The 19,881-nt window shown below is 36.2% G+C and overlaps 1 protein-coding gene across 9 annotated transcripts in view; it reads right to left on the bottom strand.

Annotated features, from left to right (window-relative positions):
- BBS9 (Bardet-Biedl syndrome 9) overlaps positions 1–19,881 on the bottom strand; it is a 417,354-nt gene that overhangs the window by 220,190 nt on the left and 177,283 nt on the right. For 8 of the 9 annotated variants that reach the window (XR_001516909.2, XM_015589531.2, XM_015589533.2 and 5 more), the window contains one exon: positions 19,043–19,195. Coding sequence is in view for 8 of the 9 variants with exons in the window: in XM_015589531.2 (XP_015445017.1) it covers positions 19,043–19,195 (153 nt within the window). In the remaining variant the exon portion in view is untranslated. Of the gene's footprint in view, positions 1–4,003; positions 4,214–19,042; positions 19,196–19,881 lie in introns of those variants that run through there. The other variant, XM_025046861.1, reaches the window with a different exon arrangement.

Raw genomic sequence — 19,881 nt, 5'->3', positions numbered from 1 at the left:
AGAGGAACGTTCACAGGAAATTATGGGTGTTTTCCATCTTCATTTTTATGTTCTGCATTTGTTTTAATTTTATAAATTTTCTACTACAATAGTGTTTAATGTAATTCTTCATTTTTTTAAGGGTACATAAAATAAAAGCATTTATGATTGTTTTGAAAGATACTTTTGTACAAATTTTCCATGTGGGTATAATTTAAATTCATTTCACTATATAATCCAATCAAAAAATCAATCATTCCGGTCATTTCCCACTTTCTATCCTGTCCCTCCAGCAGTCAGAGAAGTCGCTACGAATTGATCTGAATCCCCAAAAAAGAGAAGGCAGCAGGGGCACTCCCATCCCGCTCCGCCTCAGTCCACTCCAGAGACCTGCAATTTTGTTGGGTCTGGTTTTTAACTCACCATAAATAAGGAGCCGAGCCTGTCTTTAGCTATGCGCGCCAGTGTTCTGTGCTTGTTTCCACGGGCAAATCTTTGCTCTCTCCACCTGGGCTGGGTGGTCTTCTAAGACAGGACCATGTAGACACTTTTTTTTGGCGACTCTCTGTAAAGTGCTCTGCAAACAGGGATACTGACGTACTTACTAGTGAAGACACTGTCAGGGAGCAATTAAGGAAGCGCCCTTGCACTTTCCATGCTGCTGGTGGCACCAGGGCTCATAAAATAAGCAACAATCTTGACATTTAGATGAAAGCCTTAAAAAACGTTCCTATTCTTTGACCTGGTAAATACTATGATGAAAGTCTATCTTAAGAACACTTTAGGAAAAAGAATAAATGTTCAAAACAAAAATTAAACACAATCTAAGTCTTAATAAGGGAATGGTTAGGTAAATTATCATTCATGGTCTCAACAGTCTCCACCTGGACAAAGCTGAAAGGTACAATAACTAAGAACAGAAATGAGCGTATAAGGTTTCTCAGGCACCAAGAGTTGTAGAAATACCTGATTCCCCACACATTTACTATCAAAACACATTTGATCTGGACCAGTACTTGTTCCAAGGCTAAAGGAACCATCATTTAACTCATCACCTAGTATTGGCTATGAGGAGTCCAGAAAAACTGATTCATAGTGAAAAATGAGCTGACTCTTTTTCTAGGTCCTGGGTATCAAATTATTATTGGATAATTACATTCCCTATTAACCTATATCAAATATTGTAGTGACCAGCTTTAACTTTTATAAAAAGTAAATTTTATTTTAACAATAAAAGCCAGATTCAAGAGAGTGCTACCCAACTAGAAACCAAAATTTGGGCAGATGAAGTCCCTCATCTGAACCCGTGATTCAGGCTCAGGAAAAATGCGTTTAAAAAAAGAACTGTAATCCTAATTAGAATGTAAAAACTAATTTACCTCAAATGGTTTACAGCATAAACCTTTCAAATACTTGCAACTCAACACCAGAAAGATGATGAAGCTTATTCTTGATCCAAGATAATAATTGCTTTTTAAAAGCACAAAAGGATCATAAAAATTCCAGAGTCCCAAAACAACTCGATAGGTAAAACACAATCATAGCAAAGGAGGGTTCTCAGCATTGCCCATAGTTTCTGCAGTGACTGCTCAACTCCAGGAGTAGGAATGATAAACGTAGGTCTGAACATGCAAGTTGTAAAGTACGTATCTCATTAGCAAAATAACATCCTGGTCCCAGAGGAAATTGCTGGCAGAGACAGAAGGCACGCCTTCAGAAGTTGCCTGAAAAAATGCCACCTACTCCTGGGACAGCACCACCAAGTTCATCAAATATGTTTCAAACACTTGCTATGCGCCACACCAGACTCTACGCTAGGCCCAGCAATGAGCAATTTTAGGTCTGGCAGTTAATTCTATCCTGTAAACAGACTAAAAACAGACCGAAAATCCACTTCAACTAAAATATACAATACTTAACTGCTATATAAGTCTGGGGTCCTGGGAAAAAAATGACATAGAAACACGGCTACAAATTTTTCCAAGAAGATGGGTCCTCGTACAAAAAATACATTAGAATAATCTATTGTTGAGCTATATAGCTCCTATTAGTCACTGTTAATGTCAATTAAAATGATTTTCATCTGATAATACATTTAATTTAAAAATTATATATGATGTATCTGTTCATATTTCACTTAAGAAGCACCATTTTATCCTTTTGAATATCTAAGTGATCATCCTCAATGGCAAAAAACTAGACTAAGAGGTAATATTCATCTATCTTTATAATTATCATCAGTAGAAAATCATGCTCCTTTAGGTTATAAGCCACATCATAAACACTTTAATATACTTCTTCCAAACACAAAGAAACCTATACATAGTAACTGCTCAATAAATATTTGGAAAAAAAAAAATCCCTTAACCTGAATCTCTTACTCCCTAAATTTCAAAGATCAATACCCTATTCTTTCTAATAAACTTTTTAAAACTATTTCCAAATATTATGACACATCACATTAAACATTTGTAGCCTGAAAACACTTTTAAGATGAAGAACCACCACAAAATACCTTTCTTAGACTGAATCTAAAGGAGATAAATTAAGCACACATATAGGTTTATATTAAAAAACAATATGAAATACACCATTTTTGTGTTGTTTCTTGAAATCTGATCAAAATCTGAGTTTAAATTTAAATGTATAGGAAAAAAACGATTTGTTTTAAGGAGACAGTTTTGCAAAGTTGTAAAATTAGTTCCACAGAGCCTAAGATTTTCTCTGACATTAATGAACTTAACAATAAGGTTTGTGGACAAGCAACAGTGTTGAAACCTTGTCAAGAAATATTTTAAATATTAAAAAACTATGTCAACCCTTGTTCTGTTCATGACTAAACTTGATACAATCAAGGAAAATTAGTTTCGGATGTGGGATACTTCAGGGATTTGAAGTAGTTTGCTAAATAGGAAGCTAAATCCAATTACTATTCTGAAGATTTGGCATCTTTAACTGAAAACCAATATTCCAATTAACATTAGACAAATATCCAAGCTTATCCCCATGTTCCAGGCATCCTTTCTGGCTAACAAGTAGGCTGCATTTCTGTATTTAATTATTCCCTTATGTATACATAGGGCCTACATTATACTAGAGGTATATGAGGCCAAAAAAAAAAAAAGGGAACATTTTTAATTCTTCTGTGGTCCACTTCTCCATGTGTACAATCCAAATTTAACCTTCTATATAATTTTATCTTCTTTTCCCAGCTAAAAATGTGCCAACACAGTTTTTTTTAACATGCGATGTTTCAAACTACCTAAATAGAACTAATATCTAAGGCACTCCCTAAATCACTTCACTATACCCAAAAATTACAAACAAAAAACAGCTTCATCATTAAATATTGCCATTAGCTTGCCTGAAGTTCGAAAGCAATTCCGATATTCTGAGCCAGATTATTTATCTATATGGTTCCCTTATCTTGCCAGGAGTGGGGCAGGCAGTTGGGTGGGAGGGGCAGGCGGGAGGGAGCAGGGTGAGCTTGGCGAGTTGCTATGCAACAGGTATAGGCCTTCAGTCAGGCAAAATAAAAACGTCCTGGAGATCTGCTGTATAACAACATGTATACAGTTAACGAAACTATACTATATACTTAAAAATGTGTTAATAAAGTTCACCTTGCGTAGCTTTTCTTAACAGTAAAAAAAAAAAATGGATGGAGAAATGAAATGGGAGGTGAGAGAGTACAGAAAATAGACAGTTCTTATGAGACGAGTATGTGAAAGAAGAAAAAAAAGGACAGGTGGCATCTAAAAGAGAAGCCCAAAGAAAAGTTACAGGAGGCAGATCTAGATTGGGATAAACTTTGGCATGTTTACAGGCTGTAGGGGAGGAACAGAAACAAGATCGAAAATACGAGCCAGAATAAATGACTAATAAATTAGTATTCCAGAAGCTAGTGGAAGGTCAAAAGGGTCAAGTGAAGGACTAATTCTGAAGGAGAGAAAGGAACCTCATTCCTTGAAACAAGAAGGAAGACAGGAGAGGCTTGGCGAGAAAATGGGAGAGACAAACATACCTGTGGGTCTCAACCTTCCTGACAAAATGGGATTGGAAGCCGTCTCCTGGGAGTGGGAAGGGCTGAGCAGTGAGATGGAGGGAACGCTGACTGACTGAGAGAAATGGGAGGCGTGACTGACCAAGGTGAAGCTAGAATTTTAGGTCCGTGAGTTTGGAGGCAGGTTTTCAAGTCGCAGCAGGAACAGTGACAGTGTTCTGACACGGTTTCCTAAAGAAAAGGAAAGAACAGAACTAGAGACTCATGGGTCCAGGGAAGGAATCACTTGAAATGATCAGTGCTGGAGTCCATGCCCTAAAGCAAGCAAGGAACTTGACACTACATGGAAGAACGACCCTGACGAAGTGAGGAGAAGCATTCTGCTGCAGCGAACGCGGAACTGAAACTGAGCCCGCCTCGCCTGTCATTATTCCCTGACGCAGCCTCTCTTCCTCTGCAAGTCCGTGTGGCAAACGGTCACGGAGTATGTTCCCAGTTATGTCACTGTTTTGTGTACTGATGGGCAAGCAAAGAATCGGTCCCAGCCAGTCACCAGGAGAAAAGAAACGAGTATTCAAATAACTATAATGTCAGGTAGAATAATACAAGTAAACGTCACAGCAGAGGTTTAATCACAGTGCTCCTGAGGTATCAAGCGGAGAGAGATTACAGAAAACTAGGAGGGGCAAGATGAAGTGAGGCAAGGCTTCAAAATTAGACAGCCTTTATAGGAAGCTTCCAAAAAGGAAGATAAGAGGAAAAAGGAGAGATTCAGGTAGTGAATTTAGCATAAACAAAGGCGTGATAAAAGAAATGCATAGGGTAAGTTGGATCAAAAGAGATAGTCTAATAAGCAAATGAAAAGATGCTCAATGTCACTGTCATTAGAAAAAATGCAAATTGATATCATAATAAGATATCCACTAGAATGGCTACAATAAAAAAACAACAATAAGGAGCGATGGTGATGAAAAGAAGAAGACGGGTCTCTCATTCATTGCTGGCGAGAATATAAAATGACACCACACTAAGAAAAACAGTTTGTCAATTTCCTAAAAAGTCAAACATAAATTTACCATGACACTGCAATTCCACTAATAATATACCAAGAAAAAAAAAATGTGTCCAAAGAAAGACATGTATATGAATATTCGTAACAAAATTATTCATTTACTGGTCAAAACTGGAAACAATCCGAATGTCTACCAACTGATAAAAACAAAACGTGGTATAGTCACACTACAAAAGAATACAATTCAGCAATAACAAGGAACAATCTCCCGACATATACTACGACATGGATGAACCACAGAAACATTGTTAGGTAAAAGGACCCAGATCCAAAAACCTAATTATTGTGTAATTATATTTACATGAAATATCCAGAAAAGGCCAATTTAAAGAGATAGAAAGTAAATTAGGAGTTTCTTGGAGTTAGAGGTGGGAAAGGGGATTAGGTGTAAATGTGCACGAAGGCACTTTGGGAAATAATGATAAGTTCTAAAATTGGATTGTGGTGACAGCTGCGCAATTCTATAAGCATACTAAACATCATTAAGTGGTACATTTACAATGGGTGAATTTCACAGTATGCAAATTATACATCGACAAAGCTTTTTTTAAGAGGATAGGCTAGCTATGCTGGCATGTAGGTTTTGCAGGAGTAGCAATTAATGTTAGGAAGAGTTGGGTTTTCAGTCTTCAGAGATCTTTGAATGCCAGCGTGAGAAGTCTCAACTTAATTGGACAGACAACAGGAATCCCCCGAAAGTCTTGGAATGGGATAGGACAAAAACAAACAAAAAATACAGACAATGACATTCAGAAGATTAGTTTAATCTAATGTGTCAGGCAAATATTTGACACAATAGATCCTAAGGACCAGGACCTGTGAGCATCCTTGAGTTCATGGCCTCAGTTTAGCAAGGGCCAATCCTCCTACACACCTCTACCTTGAATCACAAACGTGGGATAAAAGATGGAGGGAGATGGCCCAGTGAAAATCTGTCACTTCCATGGAAAAGACATCTATCTTCAAGAATATGGCCTCTGAGCCCATCATCTGAACAAGAACATTAAGTACCCGCCGGAAGCCAATCCTGGATGGGCGCAGAGCGAGGCAAAGAATCAATATTTAGGTGGGAGGGGTGAGTGGATTTCCCTGAAATCTAATATCCTGCTATAAGACATTTGAAAATCATATAAAAGGAAACTTGAAAACAACAATTGAGGGGGCCCATCAGGGAAAATAGTTAAATATCTGCTGATTTTATCGCAGGCATTCTATTGATTCCCAGGAAGAATGGCAATACATTTAAATACATTTAAAGTTGGACAGAGTTCATTGCTTTTAATGAAATTGCTTTTACTTACTACCACCTTGTTCCTGCATATACAGGTGCATCTCACAAAACTGTCTTTTAAAAAATACATCACCTCAATTTATCCCTGGTTACGTTTGGTACCTTCACGCAGTACTCCATTTATTAACATACACACTAACCTATCTCTGAACTGATAAAACCACTCAGCTGTTCACAGATACTCTTTAAAAGACTGTATATCTTTTACTTTGTTAAGACTATAAAATAATCTTTCTAGGAATCTGGCTCTGTTTTCCTGTATTTAAAGAGAGAGAGGAAGGGGGAGGCGAGGAAGGGGGAGAGGAGGGTTGGGAGGGTTGTGATCATTGTTAACTCACAATTCAAACTCTTCGGAACTCCATCTACAGAACACTAATACAAAAGGAATAATTGTGCTAGATGGGATTAAACAGGAAGACAGATAACATAAATGAAAGAAAACCTCATACAATTACAGATAATTGGAGGCCACTTATATATTTTTCTCTCATCACTGACACAAAAAGATAAGATTTTCGTTTCCTTATAATGGGCCCATAAATAGCTTTATTGTAATATTAGAAACACCCTGCTTCTGAGTTAGTCAAAAGACTAACATTTTTAAAAGATCAAACAACAAATAGAATGAAATTTTAGCAGAATAGGATACCCCCTGATTACTTTGGCTTAGAATGCTTAGAATTTCTGAATCTGATAAATTCACCAAAATAAAATCCTAACATTGAATTTACAATCTAGGAAGTTATTCAAACTAACTCTACCACACAGAAAACTCAAAATACTAAATAAAGAACATGCTGATAAAGAAGTATGCATTCAATTTATAAAAAATGCATATGCCCAGGAAAGTAAAGCATACCAGATGAGTATTAAAAGTAAAATTTTTTTATACACTAATAGGTATGCTATCCTTTGATTTATGTATGACACTCATTAATGTCAATTAGTGTTACATTGCTAAATCCAAGGAAGCATAACTCCAGTGTTACAATACTTGGCACTTACATCTCTTATTTGAAACCTAATCCAGTCTCACAAAGCCCTGCAACTTAGATCACTATCATTAGAGCCCATCTGACAAATGCTCTGGTCAATGACCACACCTCCGTCTGGGCTGATGTTAGATGACACTGAAGGCCACATCTGCCCCTGAAATTCTAAACTGTGAGAAATCAAAGACACTAAGTCCCTTGCCCTGACCATAACCAGGTATAATAAATGTTTATTGGGAATTTTACTAGAAGATGAGCACCATGCTGAATGCTGCTCTGACAGGTTCTAAGGGTCCAAAGACGAAATTGAAGAAGCAAGGTTTAGAGAAGTTAAGTGACATGTCCAAGGTCAGAGAGCCAGAAAGAGCTGGAACTGGGTCCTAAGCCTGTTGTCACAAATTTGGTTTGTTTTTTTTTTTTTTTTTTAACAATATCTGAAGGAAAGGTTGTGGTCCCAAAACCATTTAAGAGTGCTTCCCACTGCTTGCTATTCACATTCGATGAGTGAAAATCATTGGGTCAATGACAGTCTCATCACCAACAAGAATTTAAAAAAACTAAAGGAAAGAACACATCAAGAAAAGAGACATTATAAGAAACAATATAAAATTACGAATTGACGACTATGCTAACTAGAACTGTAATGCCCACTACAGTAGCCACTAGCACATATGGCTATTCGGCACTTGAAATACGTTGCAGCATAAAATAAACCATGTTTTAAAGATTTACTATAAAAAAAAGATATATCTTATTAATAATTTTTGATTATATGTTGAAATGATGTTTATTTCACCTGTTTCATTTTACTTTTTAATGTAGCTACTAGAAACCTAAAAATTACATATATGACTTATACTTGTGGCTTCACGTGTATTTTTATTAGGCTAGACCATATAGCGACACACATATACTGAACACATCAGTGATGTATCTGTAATAAACATACATCTGAGATCACATTCTAGATAGCACTCTGACCTGGATGAAGAAAAAGTTATATGATTTTGAAAGAGCTTTATATACTTCTCTAGTCTGGCTGAGGGACTAATGAGGTAAAGGTCAGCAAGACAACATCCACCTTTATTTGTATATTTATTCAAGCATACCAGTCAGTTACCTCATTGCTCTCTTTTCAGTGTATAGGAATAAACTATGCTCATATCTGGGATGATAATCTGAAGTTCTAAACATTCAGAGACTAGAGAAATAAGCTTATAAGGCACATACAGGAGAGAAAAAAATACTTACCTCAGAAAATACCAATGAAGACAAGGAGTTTGTGGCCACATCCCGTTTTTCAAAAACATATAACTTTTTTAAATTGTGGTAAAATACTAAGGGTATTAATTTTACCATCCTACTTATTTTCAGTGTACAGTTCAGCAGTATTACGTTTCACATATTGTAAAAAAATTATTTCCATGCTTACCAACTTAGGATCATAATATTAAAGAAAATTGCTTAAGAATTTAAAGTCATCAAAAACAAATGTACATCATTTTCATTTGTTGTATTCCTTCCAAATCTTTGCACTCATCTATTACAGACACACCTATTTCATTATTTGTAACTTACTACATATTAATATTTTCAATTATTTAAAATGTCTTATATTATTCCATTTAAAATAATGATATGAAACGATATATCAAATGGTGGTACAGTAAACCTAATCATTGATAACTTCTTGCAAAGGTGATTAATATTGTAAATGAACAACTTGATGAAGGTTATTTTTGTCCTTTGTGAACTATTTTCTTAGATATCCAACAGTAGAATTATGTGGTAACAACATACAAACTTCTTTTTATTAACCATGCCTTTTTTTTTTTAACTTGCCTTTCTCATTAATCCCCAACATATGGTTGTGAATTTCTGGGCCCCCTCTCTGATTTGTTTATTCTCTCTCAGAAGAGAATGGACTTCTTTTCAGCTCGTAAGTAGGCATAAGGAAAATGAGTGCCTTCTTCTCAACCTACCAACATATTGTGTTTACCTGCCAATGGCAAAGAGGAAAGTAGGCCTCTGAATGGTTTCATCACATATTCCTTTGTGTTGTCAGCCAAAATCATGCTCCTTTAAGAAGTCACGGACCAAAAGCCCTCAGACTTCTGCGTGACTTAAAATGATTTTTATATATATCAATACCATACAAATAAACAGAGTAGAAGGAAGTTTTAAGTACAGAAAAAGTAACAAATAGCAAATCCAAACCATAAGATCTCTGTTTAAAATTATCCCTAATACAGCCTCTGTTTTGCAGAAGAGAAAAATCAGCCAAGTGCTTTTTCTAGAACATTAATGACTATCAGTCATTACATCACACATATGTCATCTGACACAATTAAACTTTCAGATTAGTAAACATTTTTCCTCTGCTACAACAGAGGGTTAGTGTTCAAATGGGGAGAAAAAAATCTCAATACGCATAAAAGCATCAAAACACAAGCCAAACCGTTGGGTAAGTCTAAATTTCCCCTATTTCAATTCAACCAATCGGTCCTGGATTGACTAATAAATGTACGTGAAAATTTTATAACATGAAGAGAACTTATTTTCCGAAGCTTTTCTGCCAAATGCAATAAGCATTAGCATTTGATGGCAAAAAGAAAGAAAGAAAAGAAAAAAATCCTGAACTTCAGTATAAGCTAATGAATTAACAAAGTCACCTCTTCCTCTGATATTCAAGTTTCAGATGTAACATATACTTTGGGGAACTCTCCAGAAGATCTTGTTTCCTTTCTGATAAGGGTCTACACAATTAACATTGGATGATCGTGAATATATATTGTGAATATGCACAAATAGTTTCCACGAGTCTTCCTTTTCTTTAACCTGGCTGTAGTTTTGCTGCAGAAAATCTAGGATATCTGTTCCCCATGGAAATGATTACAGTAAAAATGCCCCATGACATACTGAAGCGTGGACTTGCGAATAGCTTGCTTAATATCTGTAATACTGAACAAACTGCTTAACACTGCTCGGAGTCTCAAGCTCTCCATTCGAAAATGGGAACAATAATGCCACCCTCACAAGATGACTGTGAATAATAAATGAATTAACAAATGAAATTTACCTCAGACTCAGATGCTCAATACACATGAACTTCCCTTCTCTTCCCTTACTTTCTTTCTTAGTTCCTCCAAAAATAAATTCAGATAATTGACAAAGCAGTATTCCAATTATACAAATGATTAAATTTAGGTTTTACACTGCTGAAAAAAAATGGAAATCTTGATCTGCTTACTTTCTTTCAACAGTATGCCTCTAAAGCTAGAACTAAAGGTGAAAAGTTATTTCCAGAAGTAAGCTTGCCTTCCCAAAATTCTAGAATAAGTTATTGAAATAGTCATGAGCAACCAGAAAATCTTCATTCACTAGAGGCCAGATCCTTCCCATGTAAGCATCATGAGATGCTTTTCCCAGAGTGATAGTGCTAGTCCCCTACCCTTGCTTCAGCCATAGACTGGCCTTAATGAGGTGTGCTTGGTAGATGCCCCCAGTGGCATGTGATATAATAGTAGGTTGATACTATGTAAGACAGACATGCCAGTAACAGTAAAGTGTTGATGTGGGTTTGAGGTTCCTATCCAATCAAAGGTACAGGATATAGGAAATGACTTGCGGTTGAAAGCAGGATAAAAGTGGTTTGCTGACCCCCTTGTGCACCAAAATTCATAACTATTGATGATGGATCTTGATGCCGGTGACCAAGTCTAAAAGGAGGCCGCCATCCACAACATGTCCAGAGACAAGTAATTGCAGGATGATGTTCCTAAATGAGATAATCCTTCGCTGTCAGTTAACCAAGATGCCTTTCCCAGAAAGAAGCCCTTGAGCTGTCCAGAGTAGTTCTGACTGATGCCCACTACATGCTTTTTTCTTCATTTTGGGGAAACTTAAAGGTGGTTTTGGGCAGTGGTAATAAAGCCATTCTATCTTTGAGCTCTGTTCTGTATTTGAACTCCCAGGTGTATTATTCTACTCATTAGAAATTAGTACCCTGACAAAGCCAGGACCACCTACATTATTTGAGGGGCCCAGAACAAAATGAAAATATAGTGCCTCTTGCTAGAAAAAGCAGTAAGAATGTCAAGATGTCTGCCACAGAGCATTAAACCAAATACAGAGCTCTTGTGCCTGCACAGATCACATGCCTATGAAGCCTCCCTTGGACAGGGCTAAGGAGGAGACCTACAAGGAGACTGGATAACAGATTCCATCCTCTAAACAACTGAGCATAACTAAGCACATAAGCAAGTATTCAGGCCATCTTATTAGCCTGAAAACAGCACAGATGCTCTGTTTGCTTTAAACATATCTTGACAAATCTAATTAATTATAAGATAAATTATCTTCAGAGCCCATGAACCACAACTGATTAAAAATGAATAAGATTTTAATGATAACAAAAACTTAGGTTTGACAGTCAAAAGTATAGAAAACCTGAGGTCAAGGGTTAGAGAAGGTTAAAAAAAATCTTTTCAAATATTTTGTTAATTTAGTAGCAAACTGAATTTTAGCAGACTAAAAGAAGCAGGGTAGATTGTAAAAATGCCCACAATTCTCCACTCCTCCAATAAAGAGGTAGAGTCTATTTTCCTAGTCTTTTGATCTAGGTTGGTCAAAATCAATGCGGAATTATGAGATATAGCACAGGCTGACGCTTGGAGAATAACTGTGCATTGGAACCTGTAGCCACCATGTGAACAAGCCCAGGTCAGTGCGCTGGGCCAAGGGAGACACATGGCACAATCCTCCCACCTGTCAGCCAATTGCCAAATATGTAAGTATGTCCTATGCTACCTAGTCCCCAGGTGAGCCACCAGCTGACCAGAGATACAAGAGTGAGGCCAGTCAAGATGAGCCAAGAATGGTTCAGATCAACAGAACTGCCCAGCTGATCCAGAGACTTATGAACAATAGTGAATTGTTGTTTTAAGCTATGAAGGTTTCAAGTGGTTTTCTATATAGTAAAAGTGCTAAATGACACAAGCAGCTTTTCAGTTCAGTAGGAGAAAAATGGATTATGCATTAAGAACTAGCTCATCATTTTTGGTGAGGTTGTTAGATTCCTACTAAGTTACATAATATATTCCACATGGATTTACAAAGTATATACAAAGAACGGTAACAGAAAAATGTTAGAATAACTTATAGGTCTGTGTTCAAGTACTGTTGGCATGGGGCAGGCTTTCCTAGACAGAGAAACCTGAAGAAAAGAGATGGATATATCTTACTATGTAAATACTTTTTAAATTTTACATATCAAAAAAAAAACCATCTTAAATAAAAATAAAGGCAAATGACAAATTAGTAAAACTTTTATATATATATAAAGAGAGACTACATCCCTTATATACAAAAAGTATTTTTACGTAGGACAAAAATGTAAAAGATTACCACTCCTAATAGTCACGAAATAGCAAGAAAAAGCTAAAGTACCTTATAAAAAGGCACACATATGTAAATCACAAAAAAAAATAAATACAAATGACCAATTAACATTTTTAAAATGCTCAACCTCACTGGTAAGCAAAGGAAGAAAGATTAAAGCAATAAAAATTATCTTTCGGTTAAAAATTGTAAAGCTCAAAAAAATAATACCTAGAAAACAGACATTTTCATATACTGCTAATAGAACTATAATCTGGTACATTTCTGTGAAACTCTGTGTGTGTGTGTGTGTGCGCGCGCGCGCGCGCGTGCGGGCGCATGTCTGAAATATTTTTTGATTGAGCAATTTTCCTTCAGGAATACATCAGATGAAATAGTGAGGCATTTGGGGAAGATAACCACTTGACCTCATGATCCTGATGCCCCTTCCGTTTTGGTATTCTCTCAGGAAACCAAACGTTCCCCCCAGCCAGGTGTGCTGAAGGAGTTTGGGGTGCCCCTGAGGATACGGAATCTTCATTCTCAGCTGAGGTCTAGATTCGTAAGGCTGCCAGGCAGCAGCTTTGGAAAGATGATATATCATGATATCCTCTTTATCTGATCAATAAATAGCACAACTTTTGAGATGGCATAACTTATCAGCAATGAAAATGAAGACTAGTCCTCAAAATTGTAGTTAACATTTGTCGAGAGCTGATTGTGTTTCAAGCACTATTCTAAGCAATTTATGTGTGTAGACACTTCAATTCCCGCAACCACCCCAGGAAGAAGGCACCATTCTACAGGTGGGAAGTTTCTGTTTTCTCTTTAAGTAATTTGCCCGAAGTCACAGAACCAAGACTGAAACACAGCAAGCTGACTCTAGACACAGAGTTCTTAATCATTACACCAGGTTACAGCAGACATGCCAGCTCAAACGCAAGAACATTTATTGACATGTATTTACAGGAAACAATGTTGGATGTCCCACCGCAACCTTAGAAGCAAAGGCTTTCTCCAATAGGTTCTTGCTGGACCAGAATCAAAGGCACCTAAAATCCAGGTCATTCGAAGATTAGAGGCCCACTTCACTGCTCACTGTAGAAGCTAGTGGTACCCCAAGTTTCTGCTAAACACCAAAGACACAGATCCCATTGTGCCTGCCCTGGCCTTACGTACTTCCGTATCTGGTAGGCTGGCCTCGGGTGCCTAAATAACAAAGGCTACTATTATTGAGTGAAGAGGTAGTAAGCCAAACTTTGACCTCAGAACCTATGAGCGTACCATCGTTAACTCTGTTACATGAATGAGTATAACAAACAAACTATCTCATATTACAGACAACTCAGCAATGCCTAATCATTTGTATATGAAGGGACTTGAGCTTCACTTTTAGTTTGTCCTAAGGCCTTTATTGGAATTCACTGCAGTTCCTGGACCATCTATCTCACCCTTAGACCCCCAAACCCTCTTCAGTTCTACACTTCTATATCCTACCCTAGCTCCTCAAAGGGTATGTTTTAAGAAAAAAAAAAAAAATTTGCCTTCCAAGAGGAAGAACTCAACATTATGTAACTAGAAAATGAAGAGAATCAAACTTTTCATGCTTCTAGATATGTATCGATACTGAGAAAGCCCAATTAATTCTCATGTCACTCAGGAGTATGCAGGGGTTCGACCGCAACAACGTCCTGTCTGCAGATGTATTTCAACAGATGATTGTTTCATATTTAACTCTGGCACACACAGACGCACAGAAAAAGAACAGAAAAGATTTTCTCAGCCGAGAATTTGCAGCTATAAAAAACTTCCTAGCTATGACAGTTTACCTTATTATTTAGGAAGAGAGAAGCGTTTTCATTTCCTGGTGGCTTTTGAGGATTTTAGAATAAACCATCCTAACGATTCATGAGCCTGAACTGAAAGAATTCTCTGCTGCTCTGTTCTTCGCAGTGCTACCCTTGTCACAGACATATAGGTTCAAGAAATTATCTCAATGGCAACAAAGCATTCATTTGTAGAACAAATATTTATGAACCAGCTATAATGTGGCAAGAAATGTACTGTGCTAAGAATACAGCCATGATTAAGACCAAAAGCAAAGCCCCTGCCTTCAGAGAGTTTACACACTGTTTTTAGGATACTAGCTATGGCTTCTACCTTCACATAAGCTAATTATCACTGCTTCGTAAGTGGTGGCAATATAGCATCTTCCAGATGCCTGGTGTTAAACAGGTCAGCATGTAAATCTTTCGCTGCCCAGCTCAGACTGCTTATTTACCGCTCCTGGTAGAACTAAAGTGGCACTAAGATCCACAGAGGGATTAACAGAAATTAAAAGCTCCCTGCACGTGAGAAAACAAGGACTCCACACAGGTAGCAGATCGAAACTTAAAATGGCATATTGGGGAAACACTTAAAACAAAACCTAGTAACAGTCATGCCACGGAGTTATGCCATGGAGAGTAAGAGCAGACTCTATCAGGGCTCATTATTTCATGGCCTTGGCTAACATGCCAAGTAAATCATGCCCACTATCCAGGCAAACTATGAAGATAAAAAAACGTAGACCAAACTGAAGGTATATGTTAGTGAGGTATGTCATATGCTAGCTTAAATTTGTCTAAAAGGAACTTTTCCCAGTGTTAGAATCCACATTAAAACAATTATTAAGATTTCCCCTTTAATAAATTGTGTTGTCCATGCCACGGAATGTCTATCTTATAGAATATTATGCAACCATTACAAATAGAGAAGTAGATCTACACATTAATACAGAAAAGAGCTCCAGTACATACTGTTAGAAGAACGAGAAAAAAGACAGGTAGACTAATACATACACTATGATACTACTTATGAATATTTTTAGCCTCTCAAAACGATATTTCATTTCTGAATATGAAGAAAAGATCTGGAAAGACACAAAAACATATGAAAGTGATTACACTTCTGAGGAGATGATAAAGAACCATGTTGGAGAATTTAGCATTGTGTACAGTCTTGTAATTTTCTTTGGGAAATTGTATTCATATATTAAATTAATTATGTCATTAAAAATTAACTAAAAAGAATTAAAATAGAGAACAATCAACATCTCACTATAATTTAAATATATATAATAAAATTGGGTAGTAAATTACAGTAAAACTAAGTCAAATTTCTTATGTAGTGTTCAGATTTTTCTTTCAAAAGCTTGCTCATTCTTTTTTAATCTAAAAAATGAGACTTAAAAATATAGATTCAAGTCAAAACCTATGGTTTTGATCATCTTGTCTGTAATATTACATATCATGGAAAAACCCAACCCTGAAAATAAGCAGGAAAAAAAGAGCACTTTAAATGCATAAAAGACAAAAGAAGTCTTGCTATATAGAAAATATGGGAAACATTAAATCAACTATCTTCATCTAATCCCTTTAAACACTCTTCAGCATCACTGAAGACAAGATTCAGTGTATCTTTCGCCCCAAGGATAGCAGGATGCCTGAGAATGATAGCAAGTCAACAAAAAGATACGAAGGAAGAGGAGGAATAAAAGAAAGAAAACGAAAAACAAACCAAAGCAGAAAGTGTACCGAAGAGAGAAAGAAGTGTGGAACTGAAAGTCACTGCCTACAAGCAGTCACATAACTGCTCCAGCACGAAAGAAAATGGCACTCGGTACTGAGAAACACAAAAGAAATCAGCAAAAAAGAAATCAGCCATCTGAAATATGAGAAAACATAATGTAGTCAGTCAAAGTAGAACAATTTACCAAGAATTTCCATGTACACTGTGGAATAGAGTCTTTGTAACAACATGGTATTTACCCTATTTAATAGAAAGAAACTGAGGCTCTAAGCGGGTAAGGGGATTGCCAAAAGCGACTCAGCGAATAAGTAATACCCTACAGCTGCTATAGACTGTCCCCCACATTGATAACTTTTCAAACAGACATGAAAGTTTCAAGATGCGAATATATCGTCAATACAGTTACTGATGTTTACATAGTAAGCTACTTTTTTTCCTCTAGGGAAACTAACTGGAAAAAGTATTTAATTTGTCCTTTCAAAATCAAGAGGATGCAGTGGAGGAGGACACAGAGGTGTGTTGAAGAGTCACACGCATGAGTCCTGTGGTGACGGGCCATTCGGCGTCTCAAATGCGGCGGTGCATACACGTCCACACGGGGTACTATTGTGTAGAACTTAACACACACGCCCACGAAAGAGTACAGGTAAATTATGGAAAGCTAAACTAAATCTGTGGATTTTACCAAGATCAACATCCTGGTTGTGACATCATACTGTAGTTTTACAAAATGTAAAGAATACATGAGATCTACCTGTATTTTTTATTATAATTGAATGTGAATATACAACTATCTCAATAAAAAATTCAATTAAAAATCAACCATATGTGCATACCACCAAACTGATTTGAAACAGATTGTAGAAATATCAGAAAACATAATGTAGTAAGTCAAAGCTGACTTCATTATGATAGAACTAGTAGAGGCCTTACCCATGAAACTAAAATTTTTAAAATTATTATTCAACCCACATGTGATAATTTTGAATAGTTTTGGAGATATAATGCCTTGGATTGAGAGTCAGATCACCCGAGCCATGCAAATGATAAACCGCTGGTGGAGGGAAAATGAGAAAGAGGAAGAAAAAAGCATTTGAACTAGAACAAAGGGTTGTTTAAGAATTCCATCTCAAAACATTAACTGACATAAATACTAGAAGTGTAAGCCAGCTGCTGCATAAGACAATGGGAGAATTATAATGATAATTACAGGATGCACCAAGAATTTCTAATAATAACACTAATCATAATAGCTACTATTTATCAATTCTAGGATATTAAGAATATTAGAAACCATGTAAAGGAGGAAAATAAGGCAATGGTAATTTACGTAAATAATCTGGATGCACATTAAGTAACATCAGGCTGCCTCTCTTTAGAACTGAGTAGTGAGGAAAAGTAGGGGTGGTATAAGTGCCAGATGTTTTCTTCTGTCTACAGGGTGGGCTGGAACCACATCACGAGTATGATCTTGTACCACCACCCTTCCAACTCAGCCCCGTGGTGTGGCTGAGAGATTTAGACAAATGCACATTAGAAGCTGAATCAATGAACACTGGTCTCCATGCCAGATTCCGATAGCTATTTCCTAGATTCCTAATACATCCTCCTCGGAATCTGGCACTTAGCAAACTAGGTTTTGAGTTGTAGATATAGCTTTCAGGGGGAAAGTTTTAGCTTAAAATTTAATTCTTTTAGATCACTTAATATTATAAAGTAACAAATTATAGCTTTATTATGAGTAAACCTGGCAAATGCTAGTTCAAGCAAGAGATCAAAGTTAACATCACCAATAATCAGGTAAAGTGGCATCATTTGCGTCCTGACATGGTACACTGAGAACAACACAACCCGAACTTTAATAGCATTCCTACCAAAAATGCATAAGCTCAATCTGATCCTGAGGAAACATCAGATAAGTTGGATCCTCTACTGAGGAAAAATTGTTATGAAGAAATTTGAGTACGGACTGCAAATTATCAAGATGTTATATTTCCTGAACTGGATAATTGTACTGTGGTTATATATAAGAATTAGCTCATTCTTAGGAAATACATGCTTAAGTATTTAGAAATAATGAAATATGATATCTGCAACATAGGTTCAGGAAATACTATGTACACACAAAGAGAGAAGACATAAAAAAAGCAAATGTGACAAAATGTTAATAATTGATAAATACGGCTATTTGTACTATTTTTGTAACTCTTCTTTAAATTTAAAGTTATTTTAAATTTTAAAATGCTTAAATGTAATTTAAAACATAAGGTTAATACTTAAAAGATAAGAGAAGTTATTGCTTTCAAAACCATCTTGATTAATAATGTTGGTGAGTTCTAGAACTTAAAAAATGATGTTTACGTCTTAGCAAACTAAGAATACAGATCATTAGAGCTATTCATTAAACAGACAGTTTTAAGTTAAAAAAAAAAAATAGCTACTATTTATCAAGTACATATAATGTGCCTGGCATTGTGCTGGCTGCTTCTCATATATGAATGAAAAACCTCACAACAATCGTGGGAAGTAAAATGTGAAAACTGATGGATCTTATGTAATCTACTCAAGGTTACAGCGTTAGAAAGTGGCAGAGCTTGAGTTGGAACTTAGCTTTTTCTGGCTCTAAAGCTTATGTGCTATTCACTGCTCCATAAGACATAGAAAAGAAATGTCTTCATATTCTGGCACATTAACTTTAGGGTGAGGGGAAAAATTATATCCCATAGTAAAAAAACTATTACTGACATTATACTTACCTGCTTGTAAGTTCCATCTAGCAAGGTGTCCAGGTGTTGGAGGGGGGCAGGTGTTTTATCTTTGAATCTTGTTAATAGCCGGCGCTGAATGGCCCGAAACTGGACAGCTCTTTCAGATAAGAGTTCTTCTAATTTCTCACCATTTATCCGCAGCTACAGTGAACAATATCTTAAATTCAGGTTAAATGTGCACAACAAAACATGTCTAAAGGAATAATACAGAAAATGCCAATGAAAGTTTGAAAGAGCAATAAAGAAAATTTACATGTATTATAGAGTTAAGAGAATTAAAATAGTATTGTATTTGGTACATGAGTATTGAGGTGATACTGTAGAATAGGTCAAATAAAAATGTAGTAAAGATGACACAGTATCACTGGGAAAAAGAGATTATTTAACAAATGTTTTGTGGTAGCTGGGGGGAGAAAAGAATAAGAATTTCTAACCCTAGTCTTTATAGCAAAATCTATTGCAGAGGAATCAAAAGTTTAGATGCAATAAATGTAGTAAAAAAAAAATAGAATTTTTAAAAATAATCTTGGCATGAGAAAGATCCTTTTAAGTCAAAAGCCAAAGTTAAAAGACACACACACACACACACACACACACACACACACACACACACACACACATCCCACACATACACACACACCCGTGATAAATTAACTAAAAAAATTAATTCTATATGGTTAAAAAAAAAATGAAAAACATTATAAGTAATAAGACAAAAAGTAAAGTGCAAAAATAACAGCAATAGCCACACAGACAAAAAGTCATGCCCTTAACATCTAGAAAGTTATCCACAAATCAATGAGAAAAGGACCACAACCTAATACAGG

This window comes from Pteropus alecto, unplaced genomic scaffold (assembly GCF_000325575.1).
Source record: "Pteropus alecto unplaced genomic scaffold, ASM32557v1 scaffold21, whole genome shotgun sequence".
NCBI lineage: Eukaryota > Metazoa > Chordata > Mammalia > Chiroptera > Pteropodidae > Pteropus > Pteropus alecto.
This window is presented reverse-complemented; position numbering and strand designations above follow the sequence as displayed.